This window comes from Vigna radiata, chromosome 6 (assembly GCF_000741045.1).
Source record: "Vigna radiata var. radiata cultivar VC1973A chromosome 6, Vradiata_ver6, whole genome shotgun sequence".
In the NCBI taxonomy this organism is placed as follows: domain Eukaryota; kingdom Viridiplantae; phylum Streptophyta; class Magnoliopsida; order Fabales; family Fabaceae; genus Vigna; species Vigna radiata.
The window spans coordinates 31,080,985-31,105,517 of NC_028356.1; the positions used below are offsets into that span (position 1 = coordinate 31,080,985).

At 32.7% G+C, this 24,533-nt stretch overlaps 3 protein-coding genes across 4 annotated transcripts; all 3 read left to right on the top strand.

The window, feature by feature from the left end:
- The first annotated feature begins 2,341 nt into the window (after window positions 1–2,341).
- LOC106764618 lies at window positions 2,342–5,373 on the top strand. The gene is made up of 4 exons (XM_014648910.2): window positions 2,342–2,808; window positions 3,017–3,202; window positions 3,603–4,010; window positions 4,491–5,373. The coding sequence occupies exons 1-4, from the start codon at window positions 2,455–2,457 to the stop codon at window positions 5,367–5,369; spliced, it is 1,827 nt and encodes a 608-aa protein (XP_014504396.1). The 5' UTR covers window positions 2,342–2,454; the 3' UTR covers window positions 5,370–5,373.
- Window positions 5,374–11,427: 6,054 nt separating this feature from the next.
- On the top strand, window positions 11,428–20,355 carry LOC106764619 (nucleotide-sugar uncharacterized transporter 3). Its single transcript, XM_014648911.2, has 10 exons — window positions 11,428–11,771; window positions 11,859–11,935; window positions 13,387–13,548; window positions 13,646–13,779; window positions 15,195–15,325; window positions 15,437–15,481; window positions 15,582–15,679; window positions 16,299–16,406; window positions 19,757–19,813; window positions 19,907–20,355. The coding sequence occupies exons 1-10, from the start codon at window positions 11,615–11,617 to the stop codon at window positions 19,979–19,981; spliced, it is 1,044 nt and encodes a 347-aa protein (XP_014504397.1). The 5' UTR covers window positions 11,428–11,614; the 3' UTR covers window positions 19,982–20,355.
- Window positions 20,356–20,509: 154 nt separating this feature from the next.
- LOC106764622 lies at window positions 20,510–24,293 on the top strand. 2 transcript variants are annotated; one of them, XM_014648914.2, is made up of 5 exons: window positions 20,510–21,486; window positions 21,568–21,667; window positions 22,214–22,313; window positions 23,007–23,095; window positions 23,616–24,293. In XM_014648914.2, exons 1-5 carry the CDS (start codon window positions 21,303–21,305, stop codon window positions 23,947–23,949), a joined length of 807 nt encoding a protein of 268 aa, XP_014504400.1. In that variant the 5' UTR covers window positions 20,510–21,302; the 3' UTR covers window positions 23,950–24,293. The 2 variants fall into 2 exon arrangements, with proteins under 2 accessions (XP_014504400.1, XP_014504401.1); XM_014648915.2 differs by having other exon boundaries at window positions 23,622–24,293.
- The last annotated feature ends 240 nt before the right edge of the window (window positions 24,294–24,533 follow it).

Genomic DNA, 24,533 nt, shown 5'->3' on the forward strand with positions numbered 1-24,533 from the left:
GTTTACTCTACCTGTTCTACCTATGGTCAGAGTCACCTTGTCTACTCAACAAAGTCTTACGCTCAAGGTGATCCTATCTACTCAACGAAGCCTTACGGTCGAGATTAGCTTTCTTAGCTTTACAAGTCTTATGAGTAAAAACTTCGCTTACTCAACTAAACCTTATTGTTACATCATTATACTCAATTCTAACCTAATCATAACAATAATCATCCTAAAGACGAACTATTATGATATAATTAATGTAACATCTCTCATTTTAGTAACATAAACTAATAAAATAAGATATTTATTAATATATCCGAAACAGAAAATCCACAATATAAAAAATTATTATTATAATTATGACAAAATATATTTATAATAACATAAGGTATAATATAATGATATAATATAATGATATAGTTCCTTTTTTTCATTAATTAAAGAAAACATTTAAATTTTAAAATAGACACCACCTTCAACAAACTAAACATCCCAATAGTTAATGAGATGAATTCTTCAGTTTTACAAATATAGTTATGGATATTAATAAGTTTCTCACCATTAAATAATGGTCCACCTATAAATATCACACTAAAATTTAAGATTTAAATAAATAAGAGAATAATAATAAAATAATTATAAATATAAAGAGGTTAAGATAAAATGAGTCTTCATTTTAAAAGTATTCTTTTAAAATTTTGATTCTCTTATCTTTTGAGTTAATGATAAGAACATGTAAAATCTTGTTATAATCAAATATCACATTTAATATATACTAAAAATAACAAAATTATTAGGCCTTTAATTGATTACCAACTATAATAATAAAATTTTACAAGATATCCAAAATATATTTCGAAAATATTATATTCATAATAATACTAATAATAATAGTTTAAGATAATAAAAAAAAATTGGTACACATTTTTTTTAATTTTATTTTTATTTTCTCAATATTTTGATAACTTTTTTATGAGGATGATTGAATTAACTATAGTTTTTCTGTTGCTAATTGATTTTATTATATAATAAAAATATAAATGTACATGCACCATAATGTTTTGCACTCAAAATATAATAATTATTATATTTATGATAATTATAATCATCATTATTATTAAATTATTAAATAAAATAATCTAAAAAGTTTAATTTTGACTCTATTTTTATTCTATTTATTTTCAAATGAACATCCTCTTCTTTTCTTATTCACCTATTTTCTCTATTTCTATTTCTCTTATTTCTACTAATTCTCTTGGACAAAAATCCGTGTTGAAAAAGTTTATGGTTTATAGAAGAAAGATGGATAACTTTGCTTGAGATGAAGACTTATAACGTATATTTATTTATTTATAGTAATTTTTTAATTTTTTTTTATCAGAACAACTTTTTTTTATTGTTTCTTTTATATTAAAATTATATGCTATTAAAAATGGTGGTGCCAATAGTAATCGTTTTCAAAAATAATTGAATCGACTTGGTCTAATATAAGAGCCCAAAAGAGACCAAACAAAAAGAACTCTGATTAGGAATTGCTTCTGCACCCATAGAGTTAGTTTATCATTTGTTCTCCTAAATACTTTTTTTTTTTTTATTAAAGTAGGATATATAATTGTTTAACTTTTTTGATAATTTTCTCCTAGAATAGTAACACTTGTAAGTTTGTTCATTTCATTTTTTATTCTTTCAATATACTAATTACGAAAATAATATTTAGAATCTTAGGTGTAATTTTTTAATGTCAATGTAAATTTGCTAATTCATGGGTGAATTATTAAAAAAGGCAATTGAAGAGAATACCCATCATTCACTTTTAGTTCATTTACAATTAATTGTGTGAAGTAATTTTAAATTTATCACAAAATAACATATAAATAATATTTAAATATTATCATAAAAATATTATCAAAATATGATTATGGTAGCATGCATTCTCGTACAAACATAAGTATGATTGAAACCACAACATAGTGATGTTTTAATATAAATTTGTTAATACTTATACGATTTTTTAAGAGAAGACAACCTCTCTTCTTTCTTTCTTTCTTTACTTTTTCACTAAAAAAAAATGGTCCTTTTAGAAAATGGAATAACATATGTAACACAAGAACCAAATTTCTTGGTGTGAAGTGTTCTTTCTTTCGTGTTTCCAATCATAGCAACTAACCCACATTTCTTCACGTTGTTTAAATGAACAATGTTTCTCGGATTCCATTCCTCGTAACGACAAAACACAGACCAAAATGTAAAATTTAAACAAAACCAAAACCATTAACAAACACGTGACTAAAATCTCATACACGTAAAAGTAGTTGGCAGAAATGTGCTGTAATAATAATAATAATAATAATAATAATAATAATAATAATAATAATAATAATAATAATAAAAATGCAACCTTTTCTTTCTCTGATTTTGTTCTTCACTTGTTTTTCATAGCTCAATGTTGATTAGAGCTTCACGAACAACATGGTGATGGAAAATTGGAGACCATGGTTTTGGGGGCACGTCGAGAAACACTACGTTGTTAAGGTCACCCTGTTGAGGTTGGAATTTGGGGCAACAATGGTGGGTGCTTCGGATGAGGACATAATTGCCCTTCAGATTACTGGAACAGCTACCAAAAAAGGGAAACTTTCTTCTTCTTCTTCTTCTTTTTCTTCTTCAAATTGTGCCCTCAAACTAGGATCCACTCATACTACTTTGACTCCAAGAGTCATCAATTCTAAGGCACCTACCCTCCTGTGGGACGCACGTGACCTCTCTGCCTTTCATCTCGTCCTCAACAATGGCACCTTACAAATGATATTTCTAGTTTTACATGTAAGGTTTTCTGCAATGTAATAGTTCTGATATTTTATTTTATTTTACTTTATATTGATCGTATGATAGTTTTTAAACCTCAGCTTATGCACTGTTTACTTATAATTTTAAGACATGATTAGTACTCATCGTTTAGTGTTTGTGTGTTTGAATTAAATTCTGATCTTGTTATGTGTATGATTAGAAATTGTCCAAATATGAAATGCAGGGGGAGGGTGATGTAGGAGAATATGAACCTGAAATGGTGGTGGTTGGAGAAGTTTCCATTAGCATAACTATGGCTGAGTTGACGCTGAGGGAAGAAATGAAAAATGAGACAAATTCTTGTGAGGTTCAAAGAACAGTTCCAATTCAATTGAAGGTGCATGGTTTGTTCTTGGAAGCTTCACTTTCGGTATGCTCCAACCACAGGAATTTGTTTTTTAACTTATATATGTTCATAGAACTTTTGCCCCCACAAAGTAATGAATGTTGCTCCATTATTTTTTTTTTCTTAAATGAATGTAAAAAGCTAAAAAAACTTAGTATTAAGTTGATCATTTTATCCCTGTAACTTGTATTCTTTTTGTTCTTTTAACCTATATCAGTTCGCGTAGTTAAGTTCCACCTTAATTAATTATGTTAATGTTTCTATCAGTGTATGTAAATGCCAGTGCTTCTTTATTCATGGGCAAATTGTGAAGAAAATAGATAATGATTTCTCAGATGTTTGTTAATTTCTTTTAATTTTATGTATCTGAAATGGATGAAAGTTCAGAAAAACAATTCTTATTGTAGTTAATTGACTTGACCAGGTTTCACTGAGTTTATTTAAACTCAATAGTTTTGATGATGACTTGCCATTGCCAAGAACATTTGTAAACAGAGGGACAAACATTGGGGAAAATAATGGCAAGTTTGATGAAGTTGAGGAACTGAGTTCCTATGAATCAGACGAGTTACATGTGTTTAATTCGGATGACTCATCTGATGAGTCCACCACAACCTCTAGCAGTGGCAGTAGCATTGAAAATCAGTGTGCAGTATCAAGAGTTTCAAACGAGTCAGAGAGGCTTATGGACTCAGATACGGAGACCCTTTTGGACACAATGCAGAAGAGTTGGTCCATGTTGCCGTGGAATAGAAGCTTCAAGGGATGGAGTTTTAGAAGAACTACTTCAAGGAATCAAGAGCCTTTAACCTCACATTCAACTCATTGCACGGTAACAATAACATTAACATCATTTACTTTTCCTTTTGGGTGATAACAATCCTGGTGTTGAACTTAGATTCCTACTTTCAACTAATTAGAGTATGAGTTTAATGTAATCAGAACAAAATCATCAGTTTTACCAAAACCATAATCTATGATTGGTTAAATGATAAGAGATATTTCATGAACAACAAATATTATAATCTTGGACAATCTTTATTTGATTTGAGACATAATTGAACTGTAAAATGGAGTATTATGCCGCATAGAACTTTCAGAATCATAAACACGTGATTATCTTAGATAATGTAATAATCTCTCTAAATAGTATGATTTTTCTTTTCAATTTTATATCTGAAGGTAGTTCATTCTAAGTAATTTTTTTATCGAACAGCTTCTGGGATCGTTTGAGTAGTTAACAATTTTCTATGTGCATAAAATGGTTACTTTAGTATACTTATTACCAATTGGTTTCATCCATTTCTTGCAGAAAATGGATGAACTTTCTACACAAGCATACTTTCAGCACACTACAAGTGGTTGGGAAAATAAGGAATTTTGGAGCAGAGATGGGCAAGCAAAGCTGAAAACCAATGTGTTTTTTGCTTCATTTGACCAAAGGAGCAAACAAGCATGTGGTGAGAGTGCATGTACAACACTAGCAGTGTTCATAGCACACTGGCTTCATTCAAACCATAACATGCCAACACGGACTCAATTTGATAGCCTCATCAAAAGGGGATCCTCAGAATGGATAAGGCTGAGCCTCAATGATCACTACCTAAAGCTCTTTCCAGATAAGCATTTTGATCTAGAGACAGTCTTGAAAGCCAACATCAGGCCTGTGGTTGTTCTCCCTCAAAATTCCTATACAGGATTTTTCTCCCCTGAGAAGTTTCAGTGCTTGGAAGGAGCCATATCCTTTGATGAAATTTGGGATGAGATAACTAGAAAAGATGAAGAGGTTGATCAAGAGCCAAGAATATACATAGTGGGTTGGAATGATCATTTCTTTGTTCTGAAGGTGGATGTTGATGCTTGTTATGTGATTGACACTTTGGGGGAGAGGCTTTATGAGGGATGCCAAAAGGCTTTCATAATGAAGTTTGATGGTTCAAGTTCTATCCATGAAAAGAGAAGTAAGAAACAAAGAGGTGAGATAGTTTGCAGAGGAAAAGAGTGTTGTAAAGAGTTCATCAAACGTTTTCTTGCTGCTATACCACTTAGACAACTAGAAGAGGAGATGATAAGTAAAGGGATTGTTTATAATCCTTATTTGCACAGACATTTGCAGATTGACTTCCATTATAGCTTGTTATCATCTTTCTTTTCACCTTCTTCTATGGGTGAACCTTTGCAACCTACTTAGATAACAAGACAGTATAGAGTATCTAACTCAACTCATACCCTTGTGAGTCTTGAGAAATTGTTACAACTACAAATCCCAAAAGCACGATTCTTTGTGTGAATACAAAAAAGTTTAGGTAAATTAGGTCATGGGGTTCATCAGGATTAAGACAGATCTCAAGGCTAAGAGTTTTTTGAGTTACTTACAATGAACACAAATAGCAGCACCACCCAACAATTGGAAACTGCAACTTTCACTCAATGTTTTCAACGAGAGAAATGTGCGACTTTATGCGGGTGAACACTCACTCAAATGCGAGATATTGGGAAGGAGATAGATTTGGGAACGAATGTGTTGGGAGAGGTGAAAAGTTTAAACTCTGCAAGTTTGAATTGAAGAATGGAGGCTTATGATCCCCCCAAACTACACTCACCAAAGAAAATTCCAAAAATAAAAAAATAAAAAATTGCGTGTATGCTGCCGCGGTCGGTTTGTAAATGGGGAGTACGAGGAAACCTTAGTCAAAACACATTGTATTATATAGTGGTACTAAAAGACAATTTCGGGTATGTGGGCAATAGTTGAAAAGTTAAAATTTGAAGGATAATGATAATTAGATAACTTCTTTTTTTTACAACATTTGAACATCATCTACGTGTCATTATGTGATTGGTCCATGGTGGTGTTTATGATTATTATTATTGATTGTGAAGTAATTTTAGACTAATCAAAGAATGACACGTAAATTATGTTCAAATGTTGTTAAAAAAATGATGTCTAAGCATCACTATCCAAATTTAATTTTTTAAAGGTTGTGATTTGTTTTATATATGGAATATGGATTTTTGCAGCTTTGTGATGATATATGTTTTTAGTTTTTAAACTTTAATATGAAATTAAAATTTGTTTTTATTGAAAATTTGATATAATTTGATTTCAAATTTTAAAAGTAATTAATATAGTTTTTTTAACTTGATTTTCTTAAATTTTATTGACATGTTAAATGACTTTTGATACTGACATTTGAAATAAAATGTATTAAATGGTATAAATAACTCAAACGTCATTTAACATGTAAAAAAATGTTAAAACATTTGTGTCATGAGGATATCCATTTATTTTTTAGAAGACGAAAATATATTAAAGTTTTTAACAAGAACTAAAAATATATTTAATCCATATTATAATATATTATATGAATAATTTAATATCAATGTTCGTTTGTGTTTTTTTTATTGTTTTAAGTAATTGTTGTTGGCAATTTTTGGTTTTTTTATAAAGTGATAACATAATGCACAGTGGGTTTGTTAATTTATTTATTTTTATAAAATCTAAAAATTTGATTATTATTAATTTAAGGGGTAGTATATAGTTTAAGTTGTATATATAGTTTAAGTGACAAAGTTATATAGGTAAGGTGGATTTATATGTGTTGAAATTGAACGAGTTAATGCATGCGAAATTTAAGAGATTAGAAAGGATGTAAAGTGTGTTGTGTCTGAACAAATGGTGAGGATGTTCTGTAAGTCTCTAGTGGTGAGCACGAGTTTATACTTCACTCGTAAGAATATTTAAGAGAGTAGTGGGAAGTGAACCTAGAGGACTTCACCCATAAGACTCTATTGAAGAGCAATGGGAAGTGGATTCCATTTGTATGACTCTCGGCACAAAATGAGTTTTAGCTTTGTGTGAGCAAATGACTATAAACTTTGTGTGGTGGTACAATGATGAACTTTGTTTGTAAGTCTCTCTAGGAGAGTAGTGGGGAGTGGACTTTGTTCGTAAGACTCTGGAAGTAGTGAGGAATTCTAACACTAGTGTAAAGTGAATGATTGGTAAGCTACACATGTGAGTTGTAGTTAGGAATCTGATACTTGCTTAGTTCTTGGATAGTGAAAGGTTGGGAACTCTATAAGAGAGTGTAACGATTGTGAAAGTAGTTTATTAGGTGGCTTTATGTGAGTTGACGACTTGCGTTGAGATCACTTGGGTTTTGAACTGGTAAGTGAGATCACATGTATTTTGAACTAGTATGTGATATCACTTGTGTTTTTAGTTGGTATGTAAGATCACTTGTATTTTGAAATGGTATGTGAGATAACTTGTGTTTTGAACTGTTATGTGAGATCACTTATGTTTTGAATTGTTGTGTGGGACAACAAGTGCTATGAATGGTAGGATAAGACCACGTGTGTGGATATAATATTGGGTGACACATTTGGTGTGATTCTTATATTATTCTATTGTGAATTGTGATTGTAAGGCTCATTGCTTGTATATTAGCTAAACCCTTGTTTTGTTTGTGTGTGACTGTGATGATCATATTTTTATATGGGAGTAGATGTTGGTGCAAATACAGATGAAGATGCACAACAATGAGGAGTCATAGTGGGACTATGTTGGGAGAGTCTATTTATTTAGTAGTTTTAATTTTTAATTGGATTTCTTATTTTTATGAACATTTGTTTCACATACTAAGAATGTTAAATTTTGAAGTTTGACTATATTTAATGAATAAAGTTTTTAGTTTTCGGTATTAAGACTATGGTATAAGAGTTAAGTGGCAATATTTTGTTAAGTATCACTAACATTCTAGATAGTGTGGTAAACTCATAGGAATATCAAATATTCCAAGGTTTGATTTATTGTTAAAGGTTTTATTCAAATAAATGACATTAATTAACTAACATTTTTGCTAACTTTTAAGAAAGAATCTCTTAGAATTATCATGACATTAATAGCTCACTATGATCTTTAGTTGCATTAAATGAATGTTAAAATTGTCTTTCTAAATGAGAATTTAGAAGAGGATGTTTATATGGACCAACCAATCGAGTCTATTGAAGAAGGAAAGGAACATATGGTGAGTAAACTTAAAAAATGAATACATGGACTTAAACAAGCTTTTTGAAAATGTTACTTAAGTTCAATGATTTTATTATGTCCTACGAAATTAAAGAAAAAACTATTAATTAATGTATATATATATGAATGTAAGTGGGAGAAGATTTATATTTCTAATTTTGTATGTTGATTATATTGCTTCTAACTAATGATCTTGATTTTTTAAGTGAAAGTGAGAAATTTCTCTGTAACAATTCTAGAATGAAAGATACGGGTGAAACATACTATTTGATAGAAATACAAATATTTTGTAATAAATCACAAGAATTGTTAAGTTTGTCTCAAAAATCATAAATCATATATTAATAAGGTTTTTGTTTAATTATTATTTTGGTCAATACATTTTGGACTTTGATTCGTTTTGGTCCCAATTAGGGATAACAATGACTTGGGTTGGACACGAATAATGTTTACCCGTTGCCTGACCCGCAATAAAAAATATTCACTTGTTACCCCGTCTCGTTACGCATCATATATCTATTTAAAAAACATTGCGGATATTTTAAAACTCCCTGATATGCGTGAATACGTGCATATATTTAAAAAGAAGATATTTTATAAAATTTTAAAATGAATATAAAAATAAAATTACAAAAAATATAAAATATAATATAAATTGATTTTAGTTGTAATTAAACTTAACTTAATAAAATATAAATTGAATTTTTATTTTAATTTTTTGCTAGGAATGAATACCCACAAGTACGGGAAATATGATGCTCGCATCTAACTTGTTTATAAACTGTATTAAAATACTTGCTACCCGTTACCCTCGAATAACAAATATCGTGGCTACTAATTATCCGTCATAAATTTTATCTACATATACTTGTAGGCACGTGTATTTTTGTCATACCTAATCTCAATATTTGTTTTTATTGTTGGAGTGCAAACAAAGTCTCACATTGAGTGAAAGAAGGACTGGTTAAGGGTTTATATACACATAGATATCTCCAATGGTAAGAGGCCTTTTGGAGTGGTACCAAAAGCAAACCCGTGAGGGCTTGGCCAAAAGCGGACAATGTCTTACCATGTGTGGAGTTCTATGTGTGTGTCGTACCTCCCCCCAACAGTGGTATCAGAGCCCATGGTTCGGGTCTGGCGTGAAAGAGGGCAAATGAGAAATGCTCCGTGTTGACCATGGTGTACTCGAATGAAAAAGACAAGACTTCCGCAGCGAGGGAGGGAGGTGACCATAGTCCTTTGTTTGAGGGAGGATGTTGGAGTGCAAACAAAGTCCCACATTGAGTGAAAGAAGGACTGGTTAAGAGTTTATATACACATAGATATCTCCAATGGTAAGAGGCCTTTTGGAGTGGTACCAAAAGCAAACCCGTGAGGGCTTGGCCCAAACCGGACAATGTCTTACCATGTGTGGAGTTCTATGTGTGTGTCGTACCTCCCCCCAATATTTATATCGATTAGAAAAGGACTTTTATATCGATTCCATAACCGATATAGAAGGAGGGGTATAGAAAGTTCTATTTTTTATATCGTTTAAAGCCACACTCGATATAAAAAGTGTTTTCACATTATACCTTCAATGAACCATTACTCATTCACACATACTGGAGCCATTCTCACGCATGAACAATACTATCCATCACACAGTAAGTGAAAAGGCAAAAAAGCATAATCATCCAATGCACACAGTTCATTATTTTCCAGAATCATAAAGCATTTTCAGAAAGCAAAATAAAGATATTGATTTCTATTCCAATGTTTAATTGAATTGTAAACTAATGTCCCAACAATGTTTCATCTTTTTTCCCTTCTTGTTACAATGGTAAATAATGAAAAAAAAAATTATAAGTCAAAGAGAACAAAGGAAAAGGTTGAATAAGCTTCGAGAGGGAGGAACAAGTGTCATGATGCTTGGGGTTTTACAAGAGTTTACATGCAAAGAAAAAGAAGCGGTGGCGTCTTCGATTGGCAGTTCCTTCATTTGCATATGAAAATGTGAATGTCACTCCATTGTGGTGTGTTTGGAGGAAGAAGAAGAGAAAACCTAATACCAATAGTAGACTCTTTTAAATGATTGTAAATGTGTGTTAAATAATGTTTTCTCTAAAAACATTGTAAAATAAGTGTAGGTCTATCAATCAATCAATGTCCTAGTATAATTTTGTTTAATAATGTTTTTTCATTCACTCACAAAATATTCTCAATGCATGTCCTAATGATATTAAATATAGTTAGGCTTTTATAGCTATATTGAAAAGTAATGGTATCATAATATTTTTACTCATTTGACACGTAATATAAGAATAAAATGATCATAAAAGTATAATTTTTTGTATTTTTTCAAAAATAAAAAGAAAATAAAAAATTAAAAAAAAATATCAAATAAAAGTAAAAAATTTAAGTGCGTTGAAAATTATTTTTCTTCAGTTCAATAAATCGAGATCTTATTTTGGGTTCTATAAACACCATACACTTATATGGCTGAATTAAAGTTTAGTGGGATTCCATTCTTATGACATATGATCATTATAAAAGAAATCTTAAGTCGAAGTATGAAAAGGAAGAAATCTCCTTCCTAAACTATGAACTCATAGCATGTTAATTTTGATAATAACATTATCAGTCTATAAGTGGAAGTCTACCTAGAAATACCCTTTGATGTTCACGGCACTGGGAAAGCTCATTGATACTTTTGTCACGCACGAGCTACATTTATTTATTTATTGGCCCTTAAATATCCAAAAGTTTATAAATTTGATAAATAATTTTATTGTAATAATAGTGGTAACCAATTTTTAAACTAGATATTTTTTTAAAAAAATTATTTTAAATAACTTTCTAAGAACACATATGTGATAATTTCTGATAAATCCTTTTAAATATCTTTTAAACGTAAATTTAAATAGATGATAACACATGTTCTGTTTTTAAAAAAAGTTATAAAAAAGTATTTTAAAAAAAGGAAAAAGTGTTTTTAACAACTTTTTTTTATAATTTTTTGACAATACATACGTGTCAGTTTGTGATTAGTCCGTTTCAAATATTTTTTTTAGAATAAATTCAGACAAATCAATAAAATGATGACAAATGTTCAGTTATCAAAAAATTGTTAAAAAGGAATTGTTAAAATATCGTTCTCCTTAAAAAAAAAAAAAGTTATAAAAGGTATTGTCAAAATATAATATATTTTTTTTCCGATGTTTTCAAACAGTTTGAGAGCTGAGAGTTGAATTGACGGAGTCGTGAAGACGGGATTCGGAAGTGGGCTTCGAGACTGGGTCTGACTCTAACCCCTCTCTCATTCGTCGCCTTTCACTTCCTCGAATTCTCCTTCAAACTCCAATCCAATCGCAAAACCAAACCAAACCAAACCCTTCCCTCTCCAATTCCCTTTCTCCATGTCTCTCAAACCGTCAAATTCGTCGCAGAATCTCATGCTTCCCGTCTCCGATCCTCCCTCCAACCAAGACGATTACGCCGACGACAAGCTCTTCAGAGGCTCCGCCATGACCAAACGCGGAGCCTTTGCCGCCGTCTCTTACATGTCCTGCGCTGGTACGTTTCTTCTTCTTTCCGCTCCCTTCTTTCGTCGTCAAATTTTCAAATGCTTCTTAAATCCATTATATCCTCTTTCTTCTGTAGTTTTGCTGGTCATGTTCAATAAAGCAGCGCTTTCGTCTTATAATTTTCCCTCCGCCAACGTCATCACACTTCTTCAGGTTTTATGCTTACATTCTTGTCACTTTCTATCCGCACTGTAATAGTTCATCTCTTGTGTTGATATTTGTTCTCCAAGTTAGCGAGACTTTAGGGAATTGTATGGATACATTTATTTATGCCCTAAATTTTTAGTTTATAGGTGAGGTGAATGACGTCAACATGCTTACCAAGTACCTTTCACTTATAGTCTAGTATTGGTTTATTTATGTTACCAACAAGGTACAGTACAGTGGATATATATTTAGATTCCTTCAGCTTGTCGTTAGGGTTTCAATTCTTGGTTATGTGTATGGAGAAGACTTTGTTGGGATAGACGAGTGGGTGGAGTCAAACAAGATATGAAAATGAAACCATGATGTAAAACCAAAAATCTTTTCTGATCTTAACAAATTGAAAATGAAAAAGGATATGCAAATAGAGAATGTTTTTGAATAACTAAAACCCTTCCTTAATCTCTGAAATTGCAGTTGCGGTTCATTTCTCAAAATCTTAACAAATAGAAAATGCATACAGTGGAAGTAAATAAGTCTTTACAAATACTCTTCCATAAGGTTTTAACTCCAAGTTTCCAATGAATTTTCATATATCATATGAAGAAAGCAGAAACAACTTAAGTGAGCACAAAATTTTAAGGAGTGAAGTAGCATTTATTTTGATTGGTTACTGTACCAAAAACTTAGTATTTTAAGCTATAGTATTATAAGTAGCTTGGAGTGGCTAGTATTATAATTTATTGGCTCATCACAATGATTGACTTATCAACGAAATATGCCAACATATTTTGATAGTGAAAAATTGAAAGAAGAGAAAGAGTATCCTGTAAGTACCTTTAATGGATGTATCTAGTACAGTACCCATGATTCTTTTGTGTTGTGATTATTATTAACCAAGACTTAGCAGGCCAATAATTTATGTTCCATTCAAATTTTTTGGCATCCGTTGCAGAAAATTGTGTGGAACTGGACTTTGCAATTCATCTTTTTTATAAGGAAGAAAATTAACATCTTTCTCCTTGAGTTAATCTTGTTGTCATGATTTATATTGACAGTCCATATTTTCATTTGTCACAGGATGGAATACTATGCAAATTAGTAGTTCTGCTCCAAACTTGCATTATTGATTTTATGTTTACTTGTCCACTGGTCTACGCTATCTTGCCTCTTTGACACTCAATGACGCTTTGATGCACTGTATGTTAAGCAAGTATTTTAAGAGTTGACTTCTTCGAAATAATTTGTGGGAATTTATAAACTTATTTGAAGCAATAATGCAAAAAGCAATATTTTTTTTATTCAATAGGGAAGAGGAATAAGAGAATTATATTGCATCTAGATTTTAGGTGTCATGCCGTGTCTACAGTAGGCATTATAACTGTCAATCTATTGTTGTGAAGATCCACTTTTTTTCATTCCACAATTTAAATACACTTCTATTCTTTGTTTCTCTGCAGATGGTGTGTTCGTGTTGCTTCCTCTATTTGTTGAAACGGTGGAGGATGATATCTTTCTCAGCAAATGAATCCTTACTTATATCAGATACGTCAACAAAATTTGTATCAGTGAAGACTTTGAAGCACACTCTTCCTCTGTCAGGAGCATACTTATTTTACATGGTACCCTTTCCCCCCTAAAAGAAAAAAAAAAGAAAAGAGAACGAATACGTAGCAAGTATTGTTTATTATTTTTATTCACCCCTATACTTCTCCTTAGCTAGTCACCATGGAGTCTGTTCGGGGAGTAAATGTTCCAATGTACACAACTCTGAGGAGGACCACAGTGGTGTTTACAATGCTTGTTGAGTTTGCTCTGGTGGGGCAGAGGTATACACGTTCTGTCATTTTAAGGTAAAGAGCATTTTCCTCGTTGCATAATCTACTCTACAGTATATTTCATTTTGTTCAAATAAATCTTTGATTGACGTGCTTAAAGTTTAGCATCATGTGTAAAGTGCACAGTTTAATGTAGGGGCAGTGGACTGTATTATGGCCAGTTTGGATGAGTTTCTCCATATAGGCTTCAAAGAGAGGAAATATGAAAAGAAAAAACTAAAAATGACTTCTCCATAATTTAAAACTAGCGTATGTACAAGTTAAAAATAAAAATATGGAGAAGCTATATGAGAGGAGCTTTTACAAATTAACTTGTGCAAAGGTTAATTTTAACTTTTAGAAATGGACTTTAAATTTAACTTATCTCACAAAACCGGCTTGTAAAGTCATGTTTGCAACCACTTATACATAATTCTAATCTATATGGGATCTCCAACATCAACTTATGGATAAGTCAATTTCATTTTTTTCTTATATGTTTCTTCCAGAAGTTCTTAAGAAGTTTTTCCGAACAGACCCTATTTTTTTTATATATAAATTAACTATAATTTCTTATATGGTATGTAATTTGAATAGTTTGTGATAGAAATGGTCATTACCAACTTGATGATTACAAATGCCCTAAACTGGTTCTCGAAGCCTAAGTTGTGCTGGGTGAAGACTCATGAAGTGCATTATTGCTTCTTTAACATGTCCCCTCATGCAAGGGGCATTTGGACTTGAAGTATGGACAGTGCATTGATCTACTTTTATAACAACTATCAATCGTTAATAGCATTGCAGAATGCCCAATCCAGTGGGATGGCTGCTATTTGAAAATTATAGAAATTAATTAAATAACTTAATAGTACTCATAAAAGGTTAAGCTAGTAGATTGTTGAAAAGCGTCTCCTGTCCCCTATTTAGTGACTGTATAGTTGACTATTTTCTGCAAATACTTAGAATTATTTTTCTTATTATCCTACTTTCCTTATATCAAAGATTATAAATCATGTGGATATAAGTAATCTAGCCACCGAATTCATCCTTCGGTAAATGAATGCAAAATGATGTGTGAAATTTTAACACTGTAAATGAGTATTACTAAATCATGTTCGATTGATGATGTCTCAGATTGTCTTTTCTCTTTATCATGTTATCATATCTTCATTCAAACTACTTAATAAGATAAAAAAATACCTATGTTCTTGGAGGAAAAGGGAAATGAACCATTCTGATTTTGGAATGTGTTTTACACTTTACTTAGACTCGGTATATGCTATCTACATTTGCTATGTTTGAAACTAAGCTACGTGAGATGCCCCGTATGAACTTCTTTGGTTACATCCCCTTTTCAATTTTAACACAATGAAGTTAAAGTTTGAATTGTTATTTGAATGAACATCTGCCTGATTCCTTCATTTAACTGAAATTTATAAGGCTGTTATCAGTGTTGGCTTGATTGTCTTTGGTGCCTTTGTTGCGGGAGCTCGGGATTTTTCTTTTGATGCTTATGGCTATGCTGTTGTTTTCATGTCAAACATCGCCACAGCAATATACCTTGCAACTATATCCCGCATTGGTTGTATTCCTATACTCTCACTCTCTCACATAAAGTGGAAATTTTACAACTTCTTTCTTTAGCCTTCATTTTTTCGTTTATAACTTATAAGGTATCATGTCGTTTTATCAGGGAAAACTAGTGGTCTTAATAGCTTTGGGCTTATGTGGTGCAATGGTAAGCTGATATATTGTGTATGATGGCCTGTTAAACTAACCCTTTCTAGTGTAACTGAATTTCTTATATGAAAATTGAAATACTTTTCCATTTATTATAGGTATCATATGTGGGCCTGTTTTACTGATCTGGACATTTGTTCGTGGTGATTTGAAGATATCAATCAATTTTCCATATCTCTTCTCACCTGGTTTTATGGTATGTTCTGTTTTACCCATTCTAATTCAATAAGTTGTAATATTCACTAGTCATTGCTGGACCTTCATTGGTTACGTGCCAAAAGAAAAATAATAATACTGATCCAGCTAATCTAGCGGAATAGGATTCATATAACCTGGTGACACGAAGATTTCAGACTTACTAAAAAGCTCAGCTAGAATATTCCTAAAGCCTGAGAAAGTGATGTAGTTTTAAGTCTGTGTATCTTGTTAAATAGAGGAAATGATTAAGGAGGAATTGTGTGTATACTTTCCACTTTTCAGCTTTTAGTGTAGGTTAAAAAATGTCATTAGTAGTAGTATTTTGCATTAATATCTGTTTATGTGATGAATTAATTTAATTATGCTAGAAATTTATTTCAAAGTTTTCCCCATGATTTTATTCATATATAAACGCTTGAGGCTGAACCTCAAACCCTAAAATTCTCACCTTATATTATTTAAGTGATTGGTACAATTTTGAAATCATTGAATATAATATAAAAAAAAATGTTTAAGTGTTTGGTCTGCATTTTGTTAATAAAAAAGCTTTAAACATATTTCCTCAAAATTTTAAATTATGAGAAGTTATAATTTCTGTATTTTTTTTTCTTCTGCAGGTTATTTTGCTTTTTTCCTGCATACTGGCATTCTTCTTGAATTACTGTATTTTCCTGAACACAACTCTAAATTCAGCTGTCACACAGACAATTTGTGGTAATCTGAAGGTATCTATGCATGCCTTGCTTGTTGTTTTTTACCTTGCATAAATAGTGCACCTAGATTTACAGGTTGTCAGTGGTGATACTGTAAAGCTTTGCTTTCATGATGATGGCATAGTATAGTATGACCTTTCATGTGGAACTACATCTTGTGTGCAATAGAAATTCTACGAATTTGACTAATATAGAGTGAGAAATGGCCTTATTAGTACACACTGGTCTGGCTATTAATTTTGGAATTTGGGGAGATTCTTCTTGTACGTTTTGGTGTTAAGAACGACTAAGTGTAATCAACTGTTAGTTTGCTTCTGGATACTGATACGGATAAGAGAGATAAGGGGGGAATTTATTTGAAGTGACATAAGTTTTGCTGGCAAAATTATTTGGAAGTAAAGAAATGTGCATAATCAGAATCTCTTGGGAAATCATCTTGCCTCAAATCATATTTGACACATGAACAGTGGGGAAAGAAAATAACTTCCAGATATTGTTTCTGATCAATTAGGCTTAAGATATTTAATCTATGTTGGAAACCTTTAATGTGAACATCACACTGACTTAGCACAATAAATTGGCTTTAATTGGATAAGAACATAATTTTTCCATATCATGCCATTGAATCTAGTTTGTACTCCTTTAATTGGACTAAGGACATACTTTTTTCACATCGGGTACATACTTTTGATTTGGACATCATACGCGTGATGTTGTTATTACAGATGTTGGATTGGTTGAAATAGTTAGTCAAGATGATGGTTTGATTAGTTAGTCTCTCGTATAGCAGTTTGTATTTGTACTGCATCATTTTGTATCAATAATACATTCTTTCATTCTCGTTACTTTCTCTATAATTTGGACTCTGCAATATTTCTCAACATGGTAATAGTGACCCCCATGGTATCACCATGAAAACTATCTTTTACTGCATAGAGCTCCATGGAGCTCTTTTTCTTCCCTTCCCTCAATTTCTCAGCTCTATTCACCACTCATTTCTGTATTTCATTCTCATGGATGTTCTTTCCAAATCAGTAATTCTTCCTGTCATTTCTCCCATCAAAACTAAGATTCAGGTCCTATCTCTCCATTTTTGTCTGATTCTCAATCCCTAATCACATTCCAATTCTCCCCTCCTCAACAATGTTGCAATCACTCGCTTCACTATACACACCCAATAGATCCCAATGGAATCACTAGCATTGACAATGGGTGTGGCCTCACAGATCTCCAATTTCATGCATCATGATTTTCACTCATCCAATCAGATTATTTTACTTTTGTTTTCCTATTGAAACACAACTATGAATCTGGTCTTGATTATGCAGTCACAAGAGTCTTTGGACCAAGAGAAATGGTTTCTATTTTCCCTTCCAATCAAGTTATAGAAGATTGAATTTTCATATCATGAAGCAATCTAAAGGTCTCATTCTGGTTTTTGATTCTGATTGAAGATCTCAACCTATGTGGAACATATTCTTTGTTCTTGATAGTGGCGATCTATCTCAATTTATTGCAGGCGTTCCTGCTATTTAGTTAACTTTGTTGCTATTGCTTTTCTTGTGGCAAATCCTGTACTCTCAATCTGAGCGTGCTTCGTGTTCTTTGATTATCATGGTTACAATTCATTAACTCAAGTTTCACTTGTGAAACGGTACCAAGTTTCTTAATGACTTTTGTATTGGCCAAGGTCGTCATCTGTATTTTTATACTTGAATATTTGTTGGTTCACTGATCATGCTATGGTGGAGTTACCTTGCCTGAAGTTAATATGCTTTGGTGATCTTCATTTTTCTTCAGTTACCTTAGGGAGGATTAAGTATTTCCAAAGAATGGTATTTTATAGCTGCCCAAGCCAAAATTTCATGTTTACCTGATGCAATCTGTCCAGTACACCCCAGAGTCCTTTATCGTTTAAGTGTTGATATCAAGGATAGGTTATATATATACACACACACACACACATACTTACACACACACTTTCATCCATTAAACCACCAAAGCATAAAACCATGATGGAAGTATGGAGCTCAAAATCAGGAAATACTTCTAATGTGGTGATTGACCTAATGATGTTATTTTAGTGGACTTGAGATGAGAACATTGACATCAACTATGGACATGGAAAAGAAGGGTTCTAGACAACTCGTATCCCTTGGCCCAAGACTAGGGGGCTTATTCCACTATGCCAAAAAGTGTTATATTACTTAGCAGTTGAGACCAAGAGTATCCATGAACACTGAAGTTCCTTTTAAGGACAATTCTAAAGGAAACATTGAGTTCCAAAGCTGACAATATCTCAACTGAAGTAATTTTCTCTAACGATCTATCTTAGAAGACTTTAGGCTATAAAATTTGTTCTTGAGACTAAGCTAGTTTATAAACTCGTTTCTCACTTAATCCACCAATAGTTTATAAGCACCTTTCTCACTTAACCCACCAAAACAACTATAAATAACAAAAACATGACAAAAGTGTGGAGCTCCAAAATAGACAATATCTCAAGTGTGGTAATTGATCCTCACAATGTTATCTTAGCAAATTTAAAGTCGAAACATTGGCAATCCATGGGACAAAATGGAGGATTTCAAGCCACTCCTTCAACATAGGCCTCAATTGGGAGTACATATAAAAGTTTCACATCACTTAAGAGTCGAGGATAAGAGTAGCTTATATACACTCTCTTCCTTAACCCACCAAGATGCCTTTTAAGAACAAAATTGTTACCATAGCATCGAATTCCAAAGCGAACAATAATTTGGATGTGGTAACAATGCTATATATGCAAACTTCAGGTTGAAACATTATGGAACTTACCTAGATAGTGTAATTTATATATCAGCCAAGGAGTTGAGCTTTGCATTAGCATAGAGTTATTATCTCGTTAAGTATCACAAAGACCGTATCTTAGATTTGGTGATTGATTCTAATGATGCTATTTTAATGGACTTGAGGTCAGAGCATTAGTAGCATCTTGGAGACAAAATGGATGGTTCCAAGCCACTTCTTGTAGTATACTTTTGCATGGTGATTAAGCTTGTTTCCTAAGTTGCCATTTTCAATTTCACCAATATATGGGATCTTTTGACATATTGTATTTTGCCAATGTGCCCATTTTTCTAAGTTGTAAATGTTAGCATTCACCTTCTACCATCTAGAACGGGCGTCAGGGTGTTGGAGATATTAGCTTAAAATTATTTAGTTAAGATATAGTTACATTAGTCAATCCCTTCTCCACGTATATACAATGCATTCATTCATTCTCAGAACTTATTTCTACTCTCTAATTTGGGCTCTATAATGTTGCCACGATTGTTTTAGGCAGCTTTTACGCTTTCTAATTATTCTTAATCGATGTCTAGGATCTATTTACTATTGGTCTTGGCTGGATAATTTTTGGTGGGCTACCTTTTGATATTGTGAGTACTCTTGTCCTTACTCTGCTGCAGTTCTGGTGTTCCCAATTGAGCATTTTTATAACTGACGATAAATGTGTTTTTATTCGATTTCAGTGGAACATATCCGGGCAATTTCTTGGTTTTGCTGGATCTGGTCTATATGCCTACTACAAGCTCATTGGGAAATAACTGACTCAAGTTCTCTAGATGATGTTTTTGTTTTTTCAATTTGGGAGTGCCATTTGCTTCAGTTTTCTGCCCATTACTGCATCCCGCGAGAAGGAAGAAGAACCTGAACGAACTCGGGTATGGAAACTTGTGATCGACAGATTGATACATGTTGGAAGTTTTGCTAATTACAACTTGACATACGACTGTTTCTGGGGAACCAGAGGAGAAAGGCTGTCATGGCTATAGTGTATTCAAACATCTAATTAACCTAGTTGTCCGTTCACGTATTGCATTTGATGAATGCTAATGCTATGCATCTCTCTGGAAGTGTAACTATTAACAAACATTGTCTTTTAATGGAAAATTCATCGTAGGCAGAAAATTTAAATCTACCAATTCATTTCATTACCCCCTCTCTGGTTTGAAAATACTGATTTAACATTATAAGAAGTGTTTCACAGTTGCTAAACAATTGAAGACAGAAGATTAATTTTCACATGCGCATTGTTGAAAGAGTTGGTAATTAGCAGAGTCGATGCTTGTTTTGGTTGGGGACACCCATTGGCTCTTCCAAGTTGAGCCACCTCTTCAAAATGCTTGATCTATGCTTTTAAAATGATCAAAACTTCATTTGTAACGATCCAAATAGACACAACTATATATTTCAACTAACTGAATACTCATTTTACATAATGATATATACATGAGTGCATTTTAAGAACTTATCGTGGGATGTCCATAAAGTTTTTTATTATTTGAACATGTTTAATTTAAAATATACACAATTTTTTTATTTTATATATTTACAATATAACACAATATAAAACTCCACATCTTTATTGTCGTTCCTCAAGCAAGTGGTGAGTCGGAAATGAGTCAAACAAACCCGTATTAAGGTAGAAGATGAATGAGATTTTGTTATTTCCTTCAACTTTTTTTCTTCTCTTCCAAAAGCTTCAAGCTCTCTGAAGAGAAAGTAAGTGCAGGAAGAAAAAGGCTAAATCATGCTACTTCCACTCCAAAAGCAAGCCCACCCACACGCTAAAGCAAAACCCAAGCCCACTAAAATAGACCGTTGCGGTCCCAGGTAACGGTTTTCTTTTTCCCATCCTCTCTCTCCCTCTCTTCCCGGATACAAAAAAGCTACTATCTTTTTCTCTGGTTTCTGTGTGGAAGAAGAATCAGAATCTCCCCGACAGAAGCAGCAGCAAGCACAGTCACAAAATCCAAACCCTAACTCAATCCATTTCCTCAATGCGTGTCACACTCTTCCAAGAATCTCTTCCCCTCCCTTCTATAAACTCCTTTCCACGTCTCCTCTCACTCTAACACCTCCGCCATGTCTCACCACCAAACCACCCTCATGCTGCCCAATCCCACCACCCCTACCCGCTCCTCCTCTGCCTCCTCCTCCCCTCTCCCACTCATCCACGCCATCTTCGCCAGAAAAAACCTCTTCTACCACCGCCTTCCCTCCCTACCCCTCCGACTCTCCGTCCTCAAGCTCGATGGCTCCTCCTTCCGTACGCAACCCCCTTTCCCTTCCTTTTTTTTATCATCGCCATCTCTTCACACACTGCTCAAACTTTCTTCGCTTTTTGCAGATATTCAGGTTCCCAAGACCGCCACTATTGCCGAACTCAAAGACGCAGTCGAGGCTGTCTTCGCTCACGCACCTCTCAAGGGTCCCGCCAAAATTTCATGGTACTCACTTCCATTTCGTATTGGATTCACGCTAATTACAAATGCTTTCGGATTTCACTGCCGGTTTTAATATTCATCGTATATTTACTCTTTTTTTTTTTTATGGAGGAAAATGGATTATTACTCTTTCATTACCATCAAATCACACACAGAAAGTACCCTGTGAATGATACATTTATGACTAAATTACACTCATTATGTTTTGCTTAAATTTCCAATTTGTTTTAGAACATCTCCTTTTGCATGACACAGAAAACTCTTTCACAAATATTACATTCTAAAAGAGATTTCTTAGATAAACAACAAATATTATAGAGAAGGATAAATCATATATACAGTGACAATTTTGTTAGTTTTATAATGACTATTTTTAAAGTGATATCATTTTTTTTGCTTGAAAGTGGGTGTGGGAAGATTGTAATAATTTTGTGAAATATATTTGTTATATGATTGTATTTATTTAATGGACTGACAAGATGTTGTAAGTTTGAAATTTATACTGACTTAAGAATAATTTAAATTGATATATTATGTTGGGTTGTGAAGGGCGCATGTTTGGGGACAATTTTGCTTATGCTATGATGGACAGAAGCTAGTTACCGAGGATGATTATCTTCGAAACTATGGCATCAAGGATGGTGACGAGGTTAGTTTCTTTCTAAGATTTATTTAATGTCATCTTTTGATTGAAACCTTCACTGTTTAGTGAAATATTTTTCGAAGTGACACTATGTGCTTTTGTGATCCTTTTCTTTTCAATTCGTTTTGGTGTTTTCTAGATAATCCGTCATTTATATGGGCCTGTAAATTGTTTCTTGCATTGATGTTAAGAGAAAATTAACATTTTCCGGGGAAAGATTTACAGATGGAAGTTCATTGTACAGTGTACAGCTAATTACATGTATTTTATTTATTTATTTAATTATGCAAAAACTGTTTAGTTAGTAGTTTGTAATCAATGTTTAGGAAAAACAAAGATTTGATTGTAATTACTATTATATATATATATATATATATATATATATATATATTAAATATTGAGTCTCAACAACTTGGTGCTTGATCATATTTGGTATTTGGAGTTTGCTTTTCTCGCATTTTATGGTTTCAGTAGCATTTCGTGGTTGCTTTCTTCAACCGGTAATTGGGAAAAAGGATATTTGAAGCCCGATTTATTTTGTAGTTTGTTCTTGTTCTATTATCTTATTAGGTGTCAAAGTTAAGAATTAAGCATTGTGTCATTGGGAGGATTGCTTCTCTCTTGTGATAACTGCTATAGTAGGTGAGAATTTTGTCGCTCCTAATATGTATTTTTCTCTTTTTATTGTGGTTTGCATAGCTTCGTTTCATCCGCCATGTTTCAAACAATTGCTGTGTCCAAAGAAAGCGGTTGAAGAAAAGAATTGTCTATTTGAAACCGCAGAGGAGGTAAAAACTCTTCCAGTAGTATCCTGTTCACTCTACAGATATTGAGCTGTGTTCCCTGCATAGTTTTCACTTGTTTAAGTCCTTGGCCTGTGCTGTAGTTCGGTCATGAAAACGTCAAGTTGTCATCAATAGTTAATGGGATTAGCTGTTCCTTGTAAACCTTTATTTATTACTTAATGAAACATGTGAGTTTAAACATGTTAGCTCATTATGTTAACCACTTAGTCATTAATAGACAAAGAGTATTTGAAAGTGTTACGCTTTCATTTAGCGTCATCTTATCACAGTCTGCAAATTACTTATTTTTCATCTGAAGCAATTAAGTAATATGTAGATGCATCCGTCGGACACCGAATCAGTTTAATCCATATTGTACATCTTAAAAGAGTAGCTTATAAATAAACACCAGCTCAACAAAACATATCCAAAGAAATTCATTTCCTACTATTTGATGTTTCCACATTAAAATAAAAAAAGTGTTCTGAAACAAAGTCCTCACATAAGATTGGTTATACGATAGGTGCAGGTCTTCTCCAGTGGATAGCTATCAAGACAAAAGAAAGAGTGATAGTGATGAGATTGGTTCTGACGATGAAGCCACGGATAATGAGAAATATGACACTGAAGAAGTAGAAGAAGAGCGTGTTGTAAAGAACAAATTTGCTGGCTTTATGGGAGAGTTGTTCTCTTACACTCCACTGGCAGTTGTAAGACGAACTACAACTAAAAGCAGGATTTGGCCATCAACTATTCCCAGATGTTTGGTGGGTAGTTTTAGAAAAATTAGAAGTATTGTATGCTTTGGCAGGAGAAGGCCCTATTCTCGGAGACTTACATGGAGACATATGGGTTAATATTTGGAAGAAATCTGTCCAGAATAATGACACTAGCCAAGCCAGACGAAAACTGAGATATAAAAATTTTGGTTCCTATGGAAATTATGTGCGTCTGAAATTGTATTGCCGGCATTGACCAAGAGATGGCAGCTAGATGTTGATCTTGCATATTTTCAGTTACTTGTGAAGGTTAGAAACATCAATTACTAGATGGGTTAATTTGATCCTTAAATATAGATAGGACCATGCATCCTTCCTCTCTTGGATGGTAATTAAATTTAGACCCAGTGAATATATGCCATCAGTACTCATGATGTGAAGAGGAGATAGTATTTGAATTTAATCAGCAGCTTTTGTTTTTTCATTAAGGTTTCATGCAATTTTAGTCAGAAGGCTTACAGAAATTGAATTTTTTGTGATGAATGTGAAGAACACCTTGAAAACAGCTTAAAAGTAATCAATTTGATTGAATCACAGTGGAACTAGTTACTATTATTTATACCAAAAAGAAGGTATCAAACATTTGCACAACAAAAATATTACACCATATCTTTGTTATTTTCTACTTTAATGTTGTAGTTTTATTTTATGAACTTGGAGCT